General features: G+C 39.7%; 1 protein-coding gene across 2 annotated transcripts in view; it reads right to left on the reverse strand.

Moving 5' to 3' along the window:
- Nucleotides 1–9,095, reverse strand: part of SAD2 (ARM repeat superfamily protein) — a 164,340-nt gene extending 155,245 nt beyond the window's left edge. Inside the window, exon 1 of one of the 2 annotated variants that reach the window (XM_089373759.1) lies at nt 8,645–9,095. In XM_089373759.1, coding sequence (XP_089229885.1) covers nt 8,645–8,734 — 90 coding nt within the window. In that variant the 5' untranslated portion in view covers nt 8,735–9,095. The remainder of the gene's footprint in view (nt 1–8,644) is intronic. The other variant, XM_089373758.1, reaches the window with a different exon arrangement.
- Nucleotides 9,096–17,821: the final 8,726 nt, after the last annotated feature.

Raw genomic sequence — 17,821 nt, forward strand, 5'->3', positions numbered from 1 at the left:
CTTTGTGGGGCAGAAGGTGTACATTGAGCACCAGAGTTGGAAGAAGATCAAACAGATTGGGGTTCGAAGCAACAGGTTGTACAAGTCGCAGTATGATTATCCAGAGGCACTAATTAGCAGCAGTAGCAATAGTGGTGGAGACGTGGGAGAGCTATGGCATAGGAGAGCGGGACACTTACATCATGGAGGACTCAAGTTGCTCAAGGAGACTTTAACCAGAGTTCCAGAATTGAGCACGGAACACAATGACAAGTGCAGAGGATGCGTAATTGGGAAGATCGCAAAGGCAATGTTCCCAGGAAGTGACAATAAAGCCAATGGTGTGCTTCATCTGATACATTCAGATATGTGTGGCTCGTTGTCTACCAAATCTCTCAGGGGTTATGAGTATTTCGTAACCTTCATCTATGACTTCTCCAGGGAAACCTGGATCTATTTCGTGAAGACAAAGGACGAGGTCTTTAGTCGCTTCCAAGAGTTCAACGCTCTTGTGGCGAACATAAGTAAAAAGATCAAGATGTTTTGTACGGATAATGGAGGCAGGTACGTTGATAAAGCCTTCATAGGGTTTTGTGCAAAGGAGGGCATTAGGAGAGAGTGGGCAGCTCCATACAACCCACAACAAAATGGGGTTGCAGAACGGAAGAATAGGATGATTTTTGAAGCAGCGAGGGCAATGTTATATGACCAAGATATCCCTAAGTTTCTATGGGCGGAGGCATGTAACACAACAGTGTACATACAAAACAGGGTTCCTCACAAAGCGTTGGGGAAGATAACACCAGAGGAGGTCTTCACGGAGCAGAAGCGAGAGGTCAAGCACTTCAGGATCTTTGGCAATATAGCTTACTATCATGTGTCAAATGATAAACGCACCAAATTAGATCAGACTGCAATGAAGGTTTATTTCGTTGGTTATAGTGAAACGTCCAAGGCATACCGAATCTATATTCCTAGTAGCAAGAGGATCATCGTGAGACGGAACATGAAGTTCCAGGAGGAGAAAGCCTCAGGAGGTTTCGCGAGTTGCCACTAGATGATTAGAGTGGGCCAACAAAAGCTCCAAGGGTTGGGCAGCAGTCGCAAGGACAGCCACAAGGACAGTAGAGTACTATTACAGTTACCAACACAAACACTAGCTCAAGTGCAGGAGGTCATGTGAGTTCATAGCAGATGGAGCAACAAGGGCAACATGAGGAGCAAGAAGCTCAAACCACCACCAGCAAAAGGAGTAGAGAGGTGCTTCAGACGTTGAGAGATGCACAGGAGTTCATGGAAGCTCCTAGGGTGAGCACCAAAGAGCGCAGATAACCAAACAAGTATAAGGCATTGGTGACCGAAGTCGTTGCCAAAGAGCCTTCCAACTATGAGGAGGTTGCACGACATCAGGTGTGGTAGGATGTTGTGGTGGAGGAGTACAAGTCCATGAAGATCAATGATGTATGGTAGGTCGCGCCTAGACTTGTGGACGGGTCAGTAGTAGGCTCTCGATGAATCTACAAGATCAAGTATGTTGCAAATGGTAGCATGGGGAAGTATAAGGCTAAGCTCATGGCCAAGGGGTATACGCAGGAGGAAGACATAAATTATGAGGAGACCTTCCCTCCAGTGGCCAGGTTTCCATCAAGGTTGTGATATCTCTAGGAACACAGATGGGATGGCAAATTCACCAGATGGAAGTCAAGACAACTTTCTTGAATGGGTTGATAGAAGAGGACGTGTATATCAAATAGCCAAAAGGATTTGAGACACAGAGACATGCACATGTGCAGACTAAAAAGAGCACTATACGAGCTCAAGCAAGCCCCCAAGGCATGGTATGGTCGAATAGACAATTACTTGAAGCAGATGGGCTTCGTAAAGAGCGAGGCAAATTCCAACCTTTACTATCTAATGGTAGGAGGTGAGCCACTCATCCTAGTTTTGCATCTGGATGATCTATTCTTGGCTATGTCACACGGTTCGGGTTCGGATTCGAGTTCGGCAACATTTAAGTTCGATTCAAATTCGAATTTTCTGATGAGGTTCGAATGAGGTTCAACATTAAGTTCAACTATTCATATTTTTCAATATATATATATATGACATAAAATAATAATAATAAAAAATCAATCAATAAAGCTATATGAGTAGTAGTGAGCACCCACGAGCCACAAATCATGACCACTTTTCACTTCATGCTCTGGGCAACAGGGACAAGCAGCATTTAGAAATTGAATTCAAGAAATTGCAGAGAATACAACACGCAGTGGCAACACTAAGCACAATAGAGCGAGTACACTCAGACTGATGTTAGCTTATGAAAACCTATCAACAGCCATGGTAAATAAAGCCAAACCAGTGGCCACTATGGGAAACTAACTGGCAGGAAGTGAAACAAGAGAAAACCATGTGCTGCACATGGATTTTCTTATAAACCTTAAAACAAATGACAAAAATCACCCGAACTCTAACCTCAAACCCCATAAAAATTTAAAAAAAAATTATAAAATTGGCTTCAGGTTCATCTTTAGGTTCGAATTCGTTGAGGTTCGAATTCGAGATTCGATTATCAGGTTCGGCGAACCTGAACGAATTTGAAATTTTTTTTGGGTTCGCCAAGACTCGAATCTAAAGGTTCAAATTCAGCGAACCCTGAGACATAGATTCTTGGTTGGGTCGTCAAGGCTCATAGAGGACTACAAGAGGAACTTGGTGATTGAGTTTGAGATGAAGGACTTGGGACTAATGCCTTACTTCCTAGGGCTGGAGGTATGGCAGGCGAACAAGGAGATCTTCCTTAGGCAAGGGAGATATACTAAAAAGATCTTGAAGAGGTTCAAAATGAAGGATTTTATACCCATGTCCAGACCTATGATTACCAACTAGAGGAAGTTAGACGCATCAAAGGACGCAAATGTGGACCCAACCTTATATAGGTAGCTCATTGGATCTCTCATGTATCTAGTCAACACAAGGCAAGACATTTGTTTCACGTCCAACACTTTTAGTCAATTCATGGTGAAGCCTAAGAGAGTACACTGGACAGCAATAAGACATGTATTGAGGTATCTACATGGTACAATTAAATATGGTTTGAGATATGCTCGAAGTGATGGTGTCAATTTGATGGGATATATAAATGCAGACTGGGCAGGCAAGAAGCAAAAGTCCATGACACTAAGTTCTGCAGAGACAGAATACACGGCAACAAGCATGGCCACATGCGAAGCTAATAGACTTTGGAAGCTACTAGTGGGACTGTGTTAATTTTGAGTTAACATGTTCTTTGCTTAGGTTCGAATTTGTTGAGGTTCGAATTCGAGGTTCGACTATCAGGTTCGGCGAACCTGAACGAATTTGAAATTTTTTTTTGGGTTCGCCAAAATTCGAATCTCAAGGTTCAAATTCGGCGAACCCTGTGACATAGATTCTTGGTAGGGTCATCAAGGCTCATAGAGGACTGCAAGAGGAACTTGGTGATTGAGTTTGAGATCATTAGCCAATTATCAATTCCATTAATCCATTAGCAATCACACTAACCATCATCATATGACAGTAACTAATGAAAGAACATTAAACGTAAATGCAGAAGATAAGCCAAGACAAGGGAACATAAAGATATGGCTCAAGCTAGGGAAAAATCCCAAGATGGGGAATACCCTCAATTCTTCTTATTATTATTTTCAAATGTTCAGCAGAGAAAAAGAGTACAATCAAAGTCAAAATTGACTTGCCAATATGAAGATCAGGACCATTGTCCAAATCCCAAAGAAATTGCCCCTTCAATCCTAAATCTTAGTTAGGTTTTATTCCATATTGTAAAGATATGGCTCAAGCCAAGGAAAAACCCCAAGATGGGGAAAACCCTCAATTCTTCTTATTATTATTATCAAATGTTCAGCAGAGAAAGAGAGTACAATCAAAGTCAAAATTGACTTGCTAATATGAAGATCAGGACCATTGTCCAAATCCCAAAGATATTGCCCCCTCAATCCTAAATCTTAGGTTTTATTCCATATTGTTGTAACTCTTCTACTAACCTTTGGATCTCTTTTCAAGGCAGCGACTTCTCTTCGCTAGGTTATGTCCACATCAATCAGCTAATGTCAACCCCTACATAAGCCTTTAGGTCCACCTGATCCATGGAGACTAGGCCTGCGGCCTAACTGTGATACCAATCAACCTTTCTGCCTTTTGTGTCAAGAGATATTATCACTGCAGCCTACCTGTACCATTCTATCAGGAGTGCGACTTACTGTTGAAGAGAAGACCCATACAAATGTATGCCAAAAACACCATCCAATAGCTCTTGACAAATGTGGCTTCCTTTCTGCTCAAAGTCGATCATGAAATTTAAGATAAATGAGCCCAGAATAATTCATAGCTAAGCCAAGACTTTCTTCAAACCGACCTCGGCCTCCTACTTGTGGAACTCGTCCCATGAAGGAGACCAAAAATGATCCCAACCTTGCCCTCATCACCTTCGTTGGAGATCTTCTTTCTTTTACGGCTATTTCAAAGAGAAGAATGAGATATGGATGTGTGAAATGAGGTTGTAGGTACCTCTATATATACAAATCGTTGGGGTGTCAAGTGACATGACCATTGGACTATATGAGCCTACATGGGGGTGAGGCCGACCTTGATAATTTACATATGGGAGGGCATAAATTCAAAAACTCATTTCTCCTTATCCAAATTTGATGATCTTTAAGTTGTTTTTGGTCCTCATTGAAAAGAGGAATTCAATGCCATAATTGTCTTCTTCAAAAGACCTGCCCTAGTTGCCAATTTTAACTCAACTAGTATTTGTTGTGATAATCAAACTCTCTGAGAATCCAATCTTTCATAATATGTCAAAGCATATCAACATCAGATACCACTTCATCAGAGATTGTGTACAACGTGCATTAGTTCAACTACAGTATGTTCCCACAGATCAACAAATTGCAGATATTCTCACAAAGGTCTTGGGTAAGGCAAAGTTTGTCTACTTCAGGGATAAGATGGGAGTAGTGGAGAACACCTTCCTCACTAAGAGGGAGTTTTAGATTTTGGTAGCAGTGGACAGGGGTTCTAGTCTATATGGTGTCTATGAGGCCAAGGAACACATTTTCTCTAATACCCAGAAAAAGTTTCGCAAGAAATGCCTTAATTAGATTAATTAACCAATTATTAATTATTTTCGTAAGTCTAACTTAGGAAAATTAGTTAATTAAATCAAATTAATTGAGGTAAATTGATTTTGCTCTAGACATTTCTGAAAAGGTCACTTGATGGGTCAAGATGATCTTAGCCATTGATTGTGATTAGATCATGGTCGTTGATTGCTCAAAAAGAGATTATAAGAGCAAGTCGATGGGGCCTTTGGAGAACACACAGAGATACTCAGTGACTATGATTTGCAATGATAGCAAGGGCACAAAGGGAGACACCAACAACAAGGTTTCAATAGAGAGTTTGGGAAGAGAGTTTCCAAATAAATTCTCCACAAATTTTCCGGTCATTCCGAGGAGGAAAGGAGGTCGCCTTATTCTGCAAGAGGGAGGTCGATTAAGTTAGTGCGCGTTGCCAGTTTGCCCATAGCGAATTGCAAAGGCTACAGTTCGATTTCCAGTGCTGAAGTTAGCTACCGCAGGAGGTGTGAGTGGCTTCAGTGTGTTGCAGGAAGCAGTGTAGTTATCAGAACGAATTTTTGAAGGCTGAAAGAATTTCCCAGAGCCAGCAGTGCAAATTTCCAGTTAGCAGTGCGAGGAGCAGCAGGAGGTGCGAATCGGCAAAGGGAGGTTGAATTGTTCTTGCAGAAGTGAACTTGCATTTCTAGTTGATTTTTCCAATGGAGAAAATTGTTTGCCAAAGATTTGACAATGAGAGGCACGGAGTTGTTGTAATTCTCAAATTATTGAAGATTTATTAATAATATAAACCCACATCCGCGAAATTGGTTTCCCCACATTGGAGTTTTTACAAGGGACATTTGTCCAAAAATATCGATGTCAACAATTTTGTGCGTGCGTTATTTCTCAATTCCTATATTTATTTATGAAGATTGCAATAGTGAATTAATCGTTATTTGTCATATTAAAATTCTGAAGATAAATAATCTCTAGTAGATGGAAGATTACATTTCTAGTTACTGTAATTAAGGAAATTTCACATTTAGCATAATTCTGCTTTTAGGGATACTTTCCCATGTTGGCTCATAGAAATAGAATTTATGTATACAACTAGAGACAAATGAAATAAACACATTGAACTATCTACTACAATTAGTTGCACCTCATCAGGATCTTAGCTAAGAAACCAAAAGGACAAGTTACAAGGGTTGATTAATGAAGACTAGTACAATTAGCAATCTCGAGAGAAATGACCCGGTAGCATGTCAATGGGAGATGTCTTGGATCACATCCTAAGAGGTGACGTGAGAAGCAACCAAGGTAGTTTATGCCCATGTTAGATGAGTTGTGCTTATTAAGATCTAATTTAAGAAAATACTATTACATAAAAATATGTTAGTGATAGGTAATGGGCATTAATAATAGACTTATGAAAATCTTTGTGGGATTTTGACTCATGTGGGAAAAAATACTTTAGCGATCTCAAAGCTTTTAAAATGGATTATTATTCCTCTCAATGGGTGTGTGGGTATACCATCTTCATATTGTTTAGTGTACCTCATTTGGTCATAGGTAACTCTTGAACCAAAAGTTTGCAATCCAAAAAATGGCTTTGGGGTGCAAGCCCACAAGTTGATGTGATAGCATCCTCTCGCACTCTAGTACTAACATCATCATCAATTCTGACACCGTGCTTTATGAGCTATCTTTGACTTGTGCTTGTTATATGTGTGATGTTGCAAGTTATCTCCACTATAGCATGCACCTATGTTGGGATTTCATTCCACATTAATAGTCCTCTTATCACTAGTGTTTTTGTGTGTGTGTGTTTCAAAATATCTTGAATGCATAAAGATGGTTTATAAGGCATTAGTTACACCAAAAGCTTTGTCATTCCAATAAATTGGCTTGTGTTGCAAGTATGCGGGTTGATTGGTAGCATCCTTATCATGAAGGGTGGTAAATTAGAATATACTACATAAACAACTTCACTAGGGCAAGAGAATGTTGTTCTAGGAACAAGGTGGGATATTTTGGGAGGTGAAGTAAGCATAAGGATAGAGATGGTGAATCCAAGCTTGGTAATAGTAGTATTTAAGAGTCAACACAAATATTCTTGATATAAAGACATGGTTGTACGCACAAAGGGTGTTCAAATATCCTAGTGCATCTCCTATTTTAGCTCAATTTAAAGCTTTGAGGATGAGAATGTGGCTATTGCGGACAAGGGTCCCCCTCTTGACCTCCACGTAGGACACCCCAAGAATAAGTGAGGCCAAAGGAATGTTTAAGAGTTGCCCATGGAATCAGCAATGAATGGTAAACAACCTGATTGTTGGCATGTTAGACAAATTTACTCAGAAGATGGATCTTCTTCATCAATATGTGATGATGTCCTTCATTTCTGAACTAGTGATAGCTATCAAGGCATTTGAAATGGCTTTCATTCAAAACATGTTCAATATGGTGGAAAAGCATACATCAGAAAAACTATCCCTCTAAAGCACCTGCTAATGAAAGTTGACATCAGTTGCCTAAAAGAGCACAGTAACAAAGTTCCCGGCCAGAAGATCCTGAACAATGATTCTAGCATTCCAATTAAATGAGATCAAGATGAAACTGAAGATAATAACATAATTTTCTTTGGCTTCATCCAGGTTCTGCTATGTCTGGCATTCTGTATGGCACTCTGAAATGGAAATGATGAATCGAAATAGTTAGCATTTTGTAGAAATTTGGAAGTAAGCAGGCATACTATAGAAATCTGATTCAGTCTAGGATACCATTATAAGGCCAGGACACTATTATAAGGCCAATATGAGGCCATAACTCGGTAGATGTTCTCTGAAGTGAAATGTTACAGGCACATATAAAAGTCAAGATGAGGACAGGTCGATCAAATCTATAGGTCAGCAATCCTGAAGATCGTAATCAACAATTACTGGTTGCCAGACAGACACGTAATCCTGTATGTTTTGTATAAACAATAAATAACACTTAGATCAACATAGAATCTTGCCATACCCTAAAAAACCCTCGTTCTCTACCAAAGTAGCAAATTCTCTACTGATTTTATACAACTTAACATCTAAAATGATCCAAGCTTGCCAGGGATTGGCAGCTTAGAGCCAAAGCTGAAAATTTATAGACTATACTTGGAATATAGTTCATGGGTCGATGGGGCATTTGGAAAAGAGAAATAGGAACCAGTGATGCCTCCTGAATAAATAAGTCCAGTGTTGGGGAATGTAAAGTGATTGCCAATGTGTGCGACCATTAACCATTCATGTCTACTAATATCAAACAAAATACCACAAACAACGGCATCAGACATTCTTAATAACAGCATTAGCTAATCAATATGCCGCAATCTACTTGACGCAACCAGCTGTAAACATCGGCCATTGCAAATAATGCGCTCGGACAGTTAAAAAGAGATTTAATGAGGCAGACAATGCCCTGCCGCCGATGCAATCCAACGAGCGCAGTATGCGGATGTGACCATTATCCTGAAATAAATACATAATAAAGATAAATGCACCGACCTGATTGAGGCTCTCCTCTGCCGCCTTTCTCTCTTGAGGGTTGGGACTGAGCGCCGCCTGCAGGATAACGGCCAAGCTCGGAAGATCCATTTCGCAAATAACAATACAAAGGAGAACCGAAGAGCAAACCAGGGACCTTCTATGAACGAACAAGGACGCAAATCCGGCAGCCTCCCAAGACAGCAGAGATCAGCGTCAACAGAAAAGCCCAAGGGTTTAAGGGATTCGGCCAGGCGAACACAGCGATCCAACACAATCAATCTGGAGTTCCAGAGTTGGAGTTCGTGGAAAGACTGTAAACCTCGTCGTTCTCCTCCTCCGCAACCAAAGGCCAAGGGGACAATGAATCCCAATCGAGCCAGACAAGAAAGACGGAAGAATGAGCAAAGGAAGGAATGAATGAGCCGGAAATTTCACTTATTACTCATCAGTGTGTATGTGGAAGAATAAAAATAATGATGAAAAATAAATAAATATCGTTTATAGATCTGCCCGTAGCCTACCCAACCCTAGGGTTACCGGCTGTCCGGTTGGCGGAACAGGGGTTAGGTTAGAAGCGGGGCACAGCCAGAGCAGGGCTCCTCCAACTACCGACCCGGCAAAAGTAGCGCCGTACGCGCTGTCGAAGTTTAAGTGGGGAATCTAGCGAGCCGTGTGGAAGGTTTTTTATTTAAATTAGTGGGCAGGTTGACGTTTCAAATTTAAAATTTTATGTTTTTGACCACGGGGTCCGTGTAAGCTGTAACCTGATAAACGACAACAGTGAACCTGGTTTTTTCATTATTTTAAGTTCTTTAATTCTTTCTTTCCCTAGGTAAAAAATTATTTTATTTTTTTAACTATACCGTTAAAAATTTATTAATATTATTTTAAAAGCACAAGAAAGGGTATGAATTTTTTGTTCTTCCGGAAAAATGGAAACAAAGAAACACTTCATTTTAGAATGTGAGATTTTTAAAGACAACACGGAAAGTTATGCAAATACGCTGGCAGCTAGCTCTTGGGATAATCTATTTAGCCAGGGGTTTGTCGAGAAGCTGGAAGCATTTATTGTGAACCTTCACAAAAAAAGGGTCGAGTACATCAAGCAGATGAAGAAGCAATCTGTGCCATAAGCTATCTTTAGCCTCATGGACGGTAAAATAATTTCTTTCTTTAAAATTTAGATTAAAATTAATCAGAAAAAAATGTTTTAGACAAAAAAAACTATTTTGTTTATAAATTAGACTACGCTTTATTTTAAATTTAATATATTTTTTATTTTATTTCAAAAATATATTATATATAATATAAATGAAAGGAAAATCAAAATATATTAAATATTAAAAGGAAAAGTAAATAGTAATATTAAATTAAAGGGTGAAATAAAATATAAATTTTAGAAAATTTGAAATTTATAATAATTATTTGAAAATAATAATAATAAATAGTAATATCATATAAACAAAAAATATATATATTAATATTTTTTGTTTCTTTGGGTCCTTGAAGATGGATAGAGTATCCATCCAAAATATGGAACACATTTCGACACTAATTACACACTAAACACATCCAAAAGTATTATTACTATACTAATATCATATTAAAATGTGAAATTTATATTTATAGAAGCACGTTTTTCCCCTATTGAGAGCCTAGCTATGATTAGGTTTCTGTTGTACAAGCATAATCTCAATAACATAGATGATCATAGACTTCCTAAGCTAGCTTTAAATTCCTGCCAAAGCCACCTAAGGCTCAATGGGGGGTGCATAAAGACACAAGGGCTCGGTTAAACTATTGGGAGATCAACGAGAATGATGCATTGCAAAACATTAATAACATTAAAGATATTGTTACTTCTAAGTTCAGAGAAAAAATGTGGTGTGAGAAAGATTTAGCGGCTAAAACAAAATTAAGTTATTATAAGAAGGTCATCAACCCCACCCTAGAAGATCAAAAGTATCTCTCTATTTTAACTAGCTCAAAGAAGAAAATTAATATAGCAAAGATTAGAACGAATTCTCATGAGCTCCGTAGTGAAACAGGTCGTTGGGCAGTTCCTAAAACACCATGAATGGAAAGGATCTGCCATTTATGTGAGAATAAGAACATCGAGGATGAAAACCACTTCCTCTTAGAGTGCCCCGCCTACAACCACATTAGATCTCAGTTTCACAATCTTTGTCACAACACTAACCTTCCTAACCTTTTACAATGTCAAAATTATGGTGAGCTCGGGAGGCTTCTCTCCGAGCTTTTTGAGCATAGGAATAAAATCTTAAATCAAAATAAATAATTTGTTTCTTTAGGTCCGATAGGCCAAGTTTGGTCTCAACGGACGTTAACCATCATCATCATCATCATCATTATAAAAGTGACCAATAAAAAACCACACAATGAAAATTGAAAAAAATTTAAATAAAAATGTTTTGGCGATATAAAACTGAAAGAATTTAATTAATGGTTTTTTTTTAGTTTTTATTTAATAGAGAGAGTATGTTTACCATAACAATATTGCATTAGATAATTAATAACATAGTGATCAGAGAGCGAGCTCTGCAACCTGCGAGATCCGCATTTTGTGCGATCTGAAGCCTGCGTGCGAATCCGCTTTCCCCGTGTTCTGAACCTGCGAGAGCATCTGCCGAGGGCCCTGCTGCAGGCTGCGGCCAGCCTGGATGGATCTACTGGCTCTTCATGGAGGAGCTGACTCCCCCATAGGGGTCTCCCTCTCCTCCTTCGCCTTCCGCCACTGAGGCCTTCAAAACCTTCCTGGTCTCTTTGCCGAAGAAGAAATGCATGGAAGCAGCAAAGTTTGTGAAAAAACTTGAAGATATCCCTGAGATCGCCCTTCCGCCATAAGGCCCGATCCAAGTAGCCTTATCTCTGGCAGATTGTGCGCTGGTTGGTCAGTTTACAAAAATTTGGCCTTCCCCAAAATCAACTGAGAACTGGGTCGCCAGGAACTGGGCACCTTTGATAAAAAACAAGGTAACCTCTTACTTCCTCGGGAGAGGATATTTTCTGTTTGAATTCTTTGCAAAAGAGGACAAAGATCTCATTTTCAGGAATGGCCCCTACTTCATGGGCCCTCAAGGTCTGTATTTAAATAAATGGATGCCAGACTTCGATCCGGCGGTGGATGTGCCTACAGCGGTCCCGGTGTGGGTGAGACTCCCCAATCTCCCAGTTCACTGTTGGAACTGGGAATCTTTGAAGCACATAGGAAATACCCTTGGAAAATTTATAGACAAGGCCAATAGCAAAGATCAGTATGACTGTGCCAGAATCTGTGTGGAGGTAGATCTGGAGGTCGGACTACCAAAGGCCATCAAAATAGTTGTAGGTCCCTAGACTCATGTACAGAAACTGGATTATGAGCAGCTGCCGTTCAAATGCCGGAAGTGCCATGTCTACGGACACTTTGCCAGAGATTGTCCATCCAAAGGGGTGGAAGAAAAAGGGAAGGAAGATGGATGGAACCAGGCAAAGCGCTCCAAAACTTCTCACAAGAAGAATGCAAATGTAAATGCTAAAGCTCCTCAAGCAGGTCCTGCTCAGAAACCATCCATGGAAAGCCAAGGGAATAAATTCAAGATCCTTAGATCTGAAATCATGACCACCCAAGAGACAAAAATCCCAAAGGAGGCCTCTCCAGCTAAAGCCTCCCCCTCCACCAAAAGTGTACCAGAGAGATCCAAAGGGAGGATATCAGAAGAGGAGGAGGAAACCCAAGAGTCCGAGGAATCGGAGGAAGAAGGGGAAATAGGTGAATCCCAGTCTTCTCCTAGAAGATCTACAAGAGGACACAAGTCTGCAAAGGAAAAAAGAGAACAAGAAACTTATAAGGACAAGCTTCAGGGCAGCCAACCAACGTTAGAGAAACTCCTAACAAAAACCCAGAAGATGACGAGGATTCAATCCCAGGGCTCCAAGGGAGCTCATTAAGGCAAAAATAAATTATGAAGATAGTCTCCTGGAATTGTAGGGGAATGGGCACCACAGCTAAGGAAGAAGCAATGAATAGTTTAATAAGATTGGAAGCCCCGGATATCCTTCTCATCTAGGAGACTAAATTGGAGGATACAACTTTCCTCCAAGCAAGCAAAAAATTTTGGAATAAAAGTGGAGCGCATGCAATTTCTGCCCGTGGAGCATCAGGAGGGCTTGGGTCGCTCTGGAACACAAATAAGTTTTCATTAATCTCTAAGTCCCTGAATACCCATTGGATTTTTTTTAAAATGCAGCACTTAGAATCCAAGGAGATTATTTGTCTATTCAATGTGTATGCTCCTAACAATGCAGGTGAGAAAAAAAATTGCTGGGACTCCATCAAAAGTTTGGCAGATCTAGAGAATCTGGAAAACATAATCATAGCTGGAGATCTAAACCTCACCCTCCTCTCAACAGAAAAAAGAGGAGGTAGCATAGTCAGAGATCCGGCAAGAGAATGGGCGGAAGACCTCATGCAAGACTAGGACCTGCTAGATATAAAGTCGGTTACTGGCACGTTCACATGGTCAAATAAGAGAGTTGGACCGGGTCACATAGCGGCAAGACTTTACATATTTTTTGTTTAAAGTTCCTTCCTGCTTCTTGGGTTAGAGACTAGAATGTGTATTCTCCATAGCAGTGTATTAGATCACAAGCCCATTAGCCTAGAGCTGTTGAGTTCTAAGGATCTGGGGCCTATTCCTTTCAGATTTAGCTCTCTATGGACTAAAGAGACAGACGTTATGCAAAAGGTCAGAGATTGCTGGAAAGATCCATTCAAGGGTTCCCCTTTTTTTGTTTGGGAGGAAAAAATTCGAAAAGTAAAAGCTATGTTGAAAGGTTGGGTTATGACCTTGCCCAATCCCGCTGTTGACAGGAAAAAAAAAATTAGCACCTCCACCTAGAAGCTGCCGAAATCACCAAAGAAGAGTTGGACAAGGAATCTCAGTTACAGCAAAAATTCCATAAGGCTTGTCTGGCAGAAGAAGAATTTTGGAGGCTCAAGTCAAGGAGTCTATGGCTCAAAGCTGGCGATCGAAACTCTTCATTTTTCCACAAGCAGGCTCAAGCCAGGAAATGCCGTAATTCTATCTCTGAAATCAAAAAAGAAAACTGCACCTTAAAGGACTTTGCCAGCATTAAGAAGGCAGCTTCAGATCACTTTGAGAAGATGTATAGTGAGGACATGGAGACTAGCCAAAACGACAATCTGCTAGATGTTGTTCCCAACCTCATCACATCTAAAATGAACCAGGCCCTTGAAGGCAAAATCACCAAAAATGAAGTTAGGGAAGCCCTCTTTGCAATGGAACCCGACAAAGCCCTGGGACCGGATGGTTTCACGCCCAGATTTCTTCAGACCTGTTGGCAGATAGTTGAGAAGGAGCTCTTTAAAATGATCCAGAAGTCCCAAGAGTGTCAGAAAATTGGAGGCTGCACAAACTCAACTTTTCTCACCCTCATCCCTAAAGAAAAAGGTGCAAACTCATTTAATAGATTCCGCCCTATATCCTTATGTAACATTGGATATAAAGTGATTACCAAGGTAATAGCAAACAGGTTGAAGAAAATTCTCCCCAAAATCATCCCGAAGAATCAAGGTGGATTTATACATGGCAGACAGCTAGTAGATAATTTCATCCTGGTCCAAGAGGCGATTCATTCCAGCCTTCGTCGAAAAGAAAAAGGTATGGTCATTAAACTAGATCTAGCTAATGCATTTGATCGTGTAAGACATATATTTTTGTTTGCTGTTTTGCACAAGCTTGGATTTGGTAAAATTTTTATCAAGTGGATCAGAGCTTGTATTTTGGAACCCTGGATTGCGGCTTTAGTGAATGGTAGGGCTGCTGACTTCTTCAAAGCTTCTAGAGGGTTGAGGCAGGGGTGCCCCCTCTCACCCCTCCTCTTTGTGCTGCAGGCCTCTGTCCTCAACTTCTATTTAAACAAGAAGCAACAAGACCAAGATATAGCTGGCCTGTGCATAGCAAGAGGGGTTAAGAGCATCAACCACGCCCTCTTCGCAGATGATACCTTGTTGCTGGGGGCTGCAACTCAACACTCTGCAATCAAATTTAAAGAAGTGCTGGAAGACTACTGTAAAGTATCGGGCAGTGAACTAAACAAGGGTAAATGTCATATATACTGCTGGAATATCTCAGCTGCTTCTGCAAGTTCCATAGCCAGATGTCTAGGCTTTGCAGCTTCAGCATCTTGGACCTCCTTTAAATACCTTGGGCTGCCCATCTTTCATAAGAGGGCTTTGAGCAAGGATTAGCATCCCCAAATAGAAAAATTCAAAGCAAAAATGCAGGCCTGGGGATCCTCTTAGCTCAACATTGTCAGAAAATCAGTGCTCATCAAGTCCGTGCTTAGCAGCCTGCCATTATTTCAATTCTTTGTTCTTTTGGCGCTTGTGGGAATCATTAAGAAGATGGAGGAGCTAATTAGGAAATTTCTCTGGAAAGGAGGCAAACATAATGAGAAGAGAATTTCTCTGGTTAATTGGGAAATAGTCTCCAGACCGATGCAGGAGGGAGGATTAAACTTCAAAAATCTAAGTATACAAAATTTAGCAATGGGAGCCAAACTGATTTGGAAAATCATAGCTCCAAATCCAGGATGGGTTCAACTAGCGCTGTGGAGGAAATATTTTAGAGGACAGAGACTTCGGTGCCTGGAGCAGCCCAAAAACCAAAACAGAACCCCCTTCAACGCTCTAATTATTAAAACTGGCCCGCTAATAAGAAACAACGCCTATTGGATACCAGGAAATGGCAAAAACATCAGGTTATGGGAGGATAGCATCATGAACAGGCCTCCGCTGGTGGACTCGAATCTCAGGATCGAGCTTAAGGCATGGATGGATGAAATAAATATAAAAACGCTCTGGGACATATCGAAATGGTGTGGTGACAACTGGTCTGGCTGGAAACAGATCACAGTCCCACCTGCGTTGCAATCAGATTATGCTACGTTGTTAAAGATGTTGCATGGGATGGCTCTGTTGCACGCAAGAAGAAAAGACACGAGAGGCTGGGGACCGAAGCAGATCGGCTATACGGTGGCTCAGGGCTACACCAAATACATGGAGAGACCCCACGTACCTCCTAATCCGGCGCCCTGGGTTGGTATTTGGAACTTCCCTGCCATTCCAAAAATTGATCACTTTTGTTGGCTGTTATGCCATCAAAAAATTCTAACAGATGACAGGCTACAGAAAAGGGGCATTCTAGGGCCATCAAGATGCACACTATGCAAGGAAAGTCCAGAATCCGCTCTTCATCTCTCGCTGGAGTGCAAATACACAGGTCTAATCTGGCACGAGCTCCTTGGACCATCGAATTTTATGCCCACCTTCCCCCACTTTGTCCCGGACCTGTTTGCTGGGTGGATGGCCAGGTATCCAGGCCCAAGTCCAAAAAACAAGATAGTTAAAGCAGCATGGACTGCTCTGCCCAAATTCATCAATTGGCAAATATGGTTGGAGAGGAACAGAAGGATTTTCAAAAATAAGGAACAGAACTTCAGACTAGTAGCAAATACAGTGAAAGGTCAGTTAAATGAGTGGCTAAGAGACAAAAGCGATGACACAAATCTAAGCCAGCAGGATATTGAGTTTGGAGTAGCCCTCAACCTCAATTTCCAAAAATTGAAAACCTCACCTATATGTCTCAAAGATTGGAAAATCAGGAAAAACGAAGAAGAATTTCAATCTTGGTTGTCCAAACAAACACTCCCCTCTCTTTTCTTTGACGGGGTAGCCAAGGGAAATCTAGGAATGGCTGGAGCAGGAGGGCTCATTATAAATCCAGAAGAAGCATCTATACACAGTTTTGCATGGGGACTGGGCCACTCCTCAAGCATACAAGCTGAAGCCATGGCCCTGTTTCAAGGGATCAAACTGCTTAAAGAACTGGGACACATGGAAGCAGTTGTTTTCGGCGATTCCCAGGTCATCATCAAAGCAATGGCGACCAACACAAATCCAGCAGATCTTCGACTTGCAAGGACAATTACAAGAATTAAAGGCATGACAAAGCTCCTAAACTTGAAATTCTTTCATATCCTGAGAAACAACAACAAAGAAGCAGACATAGAGGCAAATAAGGCAGTCCAGCTAGCTGCCGGAACTATTCTCAGAGATAATGAAATCTCTTGGGACCCAATTCCCTAAATTTTCTATGTTCTTCTGCCTTTTATTGAATCAGTTTGTATGCATTCATAAGCTCGGGAAATCAGTAGCAAGAGTTCATTTGATAAATTGTAAAAAGAGGCGATTCATAAGCATATGCGCTATGTCCTGCTTGTTGGAGAGATGCCAAGAAACCAGCTTCACTTTTTGTAACCAAAATTATGACTTTTTGCCAAATATTTAATGAAATCCCATAACCGTTTTTGTATTAAAAAAATAAAAAATAAAAAAAAATTGCATTAGATAGTGATGTAATTTTAATTTATTTTGATTTAGTGTAATAGAATGTTTAGATAAAAAAATAAAAAATAAAATAAAATAAATAAAAATAAAACAAATGATGAGATGTGTTCATATGAATTAATGTCATTTTTTGAAAATATATAGATATAAATAAGATTATAATTAATAATTTTGAAGATTTTGTGAAATACAAAAATTATGAAAATGTATGTGAATGAGTAAACTCTATTTTTATTTGTATGTGTTTAAAATTATATGAAAAAATTGGGAAATAAATATATAAGATATAAAGTAATTTGATTGAATATATTAATGATGTGAAAAAACTAAACAATGATGGGTAAAAAATTCTTTATGGAAAGTAAAGTTAAAGTTGGAATGAAAACCTTACACACTTTATCTAAATTAAAAGGAAAATTATGAAATTTATAATACTTATAATAAACAAAAATATTAGATCAGATTGAATTTGATTGAGTGTAATGCTTCAATTAATTAAGTATGATGTGTTAAAACTAAAATACAATATAATTACAGTATATAATGATGAGACGTGAACATATGATTTAAAAAGGAAATTATGAATTTATACTAAAATAAGGTAATATGAATATGTCGTTTGGGAAACAAATTTTGATATGAATATGTCGTTTGGGAAACAAATTTTGAAATTTATAATATTAGTAAAAATTAATAATTAAGACATGACGTAATATGAGTGTAAAGTTGTAGACACTTTTTTCATATGTGGGAATTTTTTT

The sequence above is a fragment of the Pinus tabuliformis genome, chromosome 8 (genome assembly GCF_031772625.1).
Source record: "Pinus tabuliformis cultivar Carrire ecotype Pingquan chromosome 8, CPIR1, whole genome shotgun sequence".
Taxonomy (NCBI): domain Eukaryota; kingdom Viridiplantae; phylum Streptophyta; class Pinopsida; order Pinales; family Pinaceae; genus Pinus; species Pinus tabuliformis.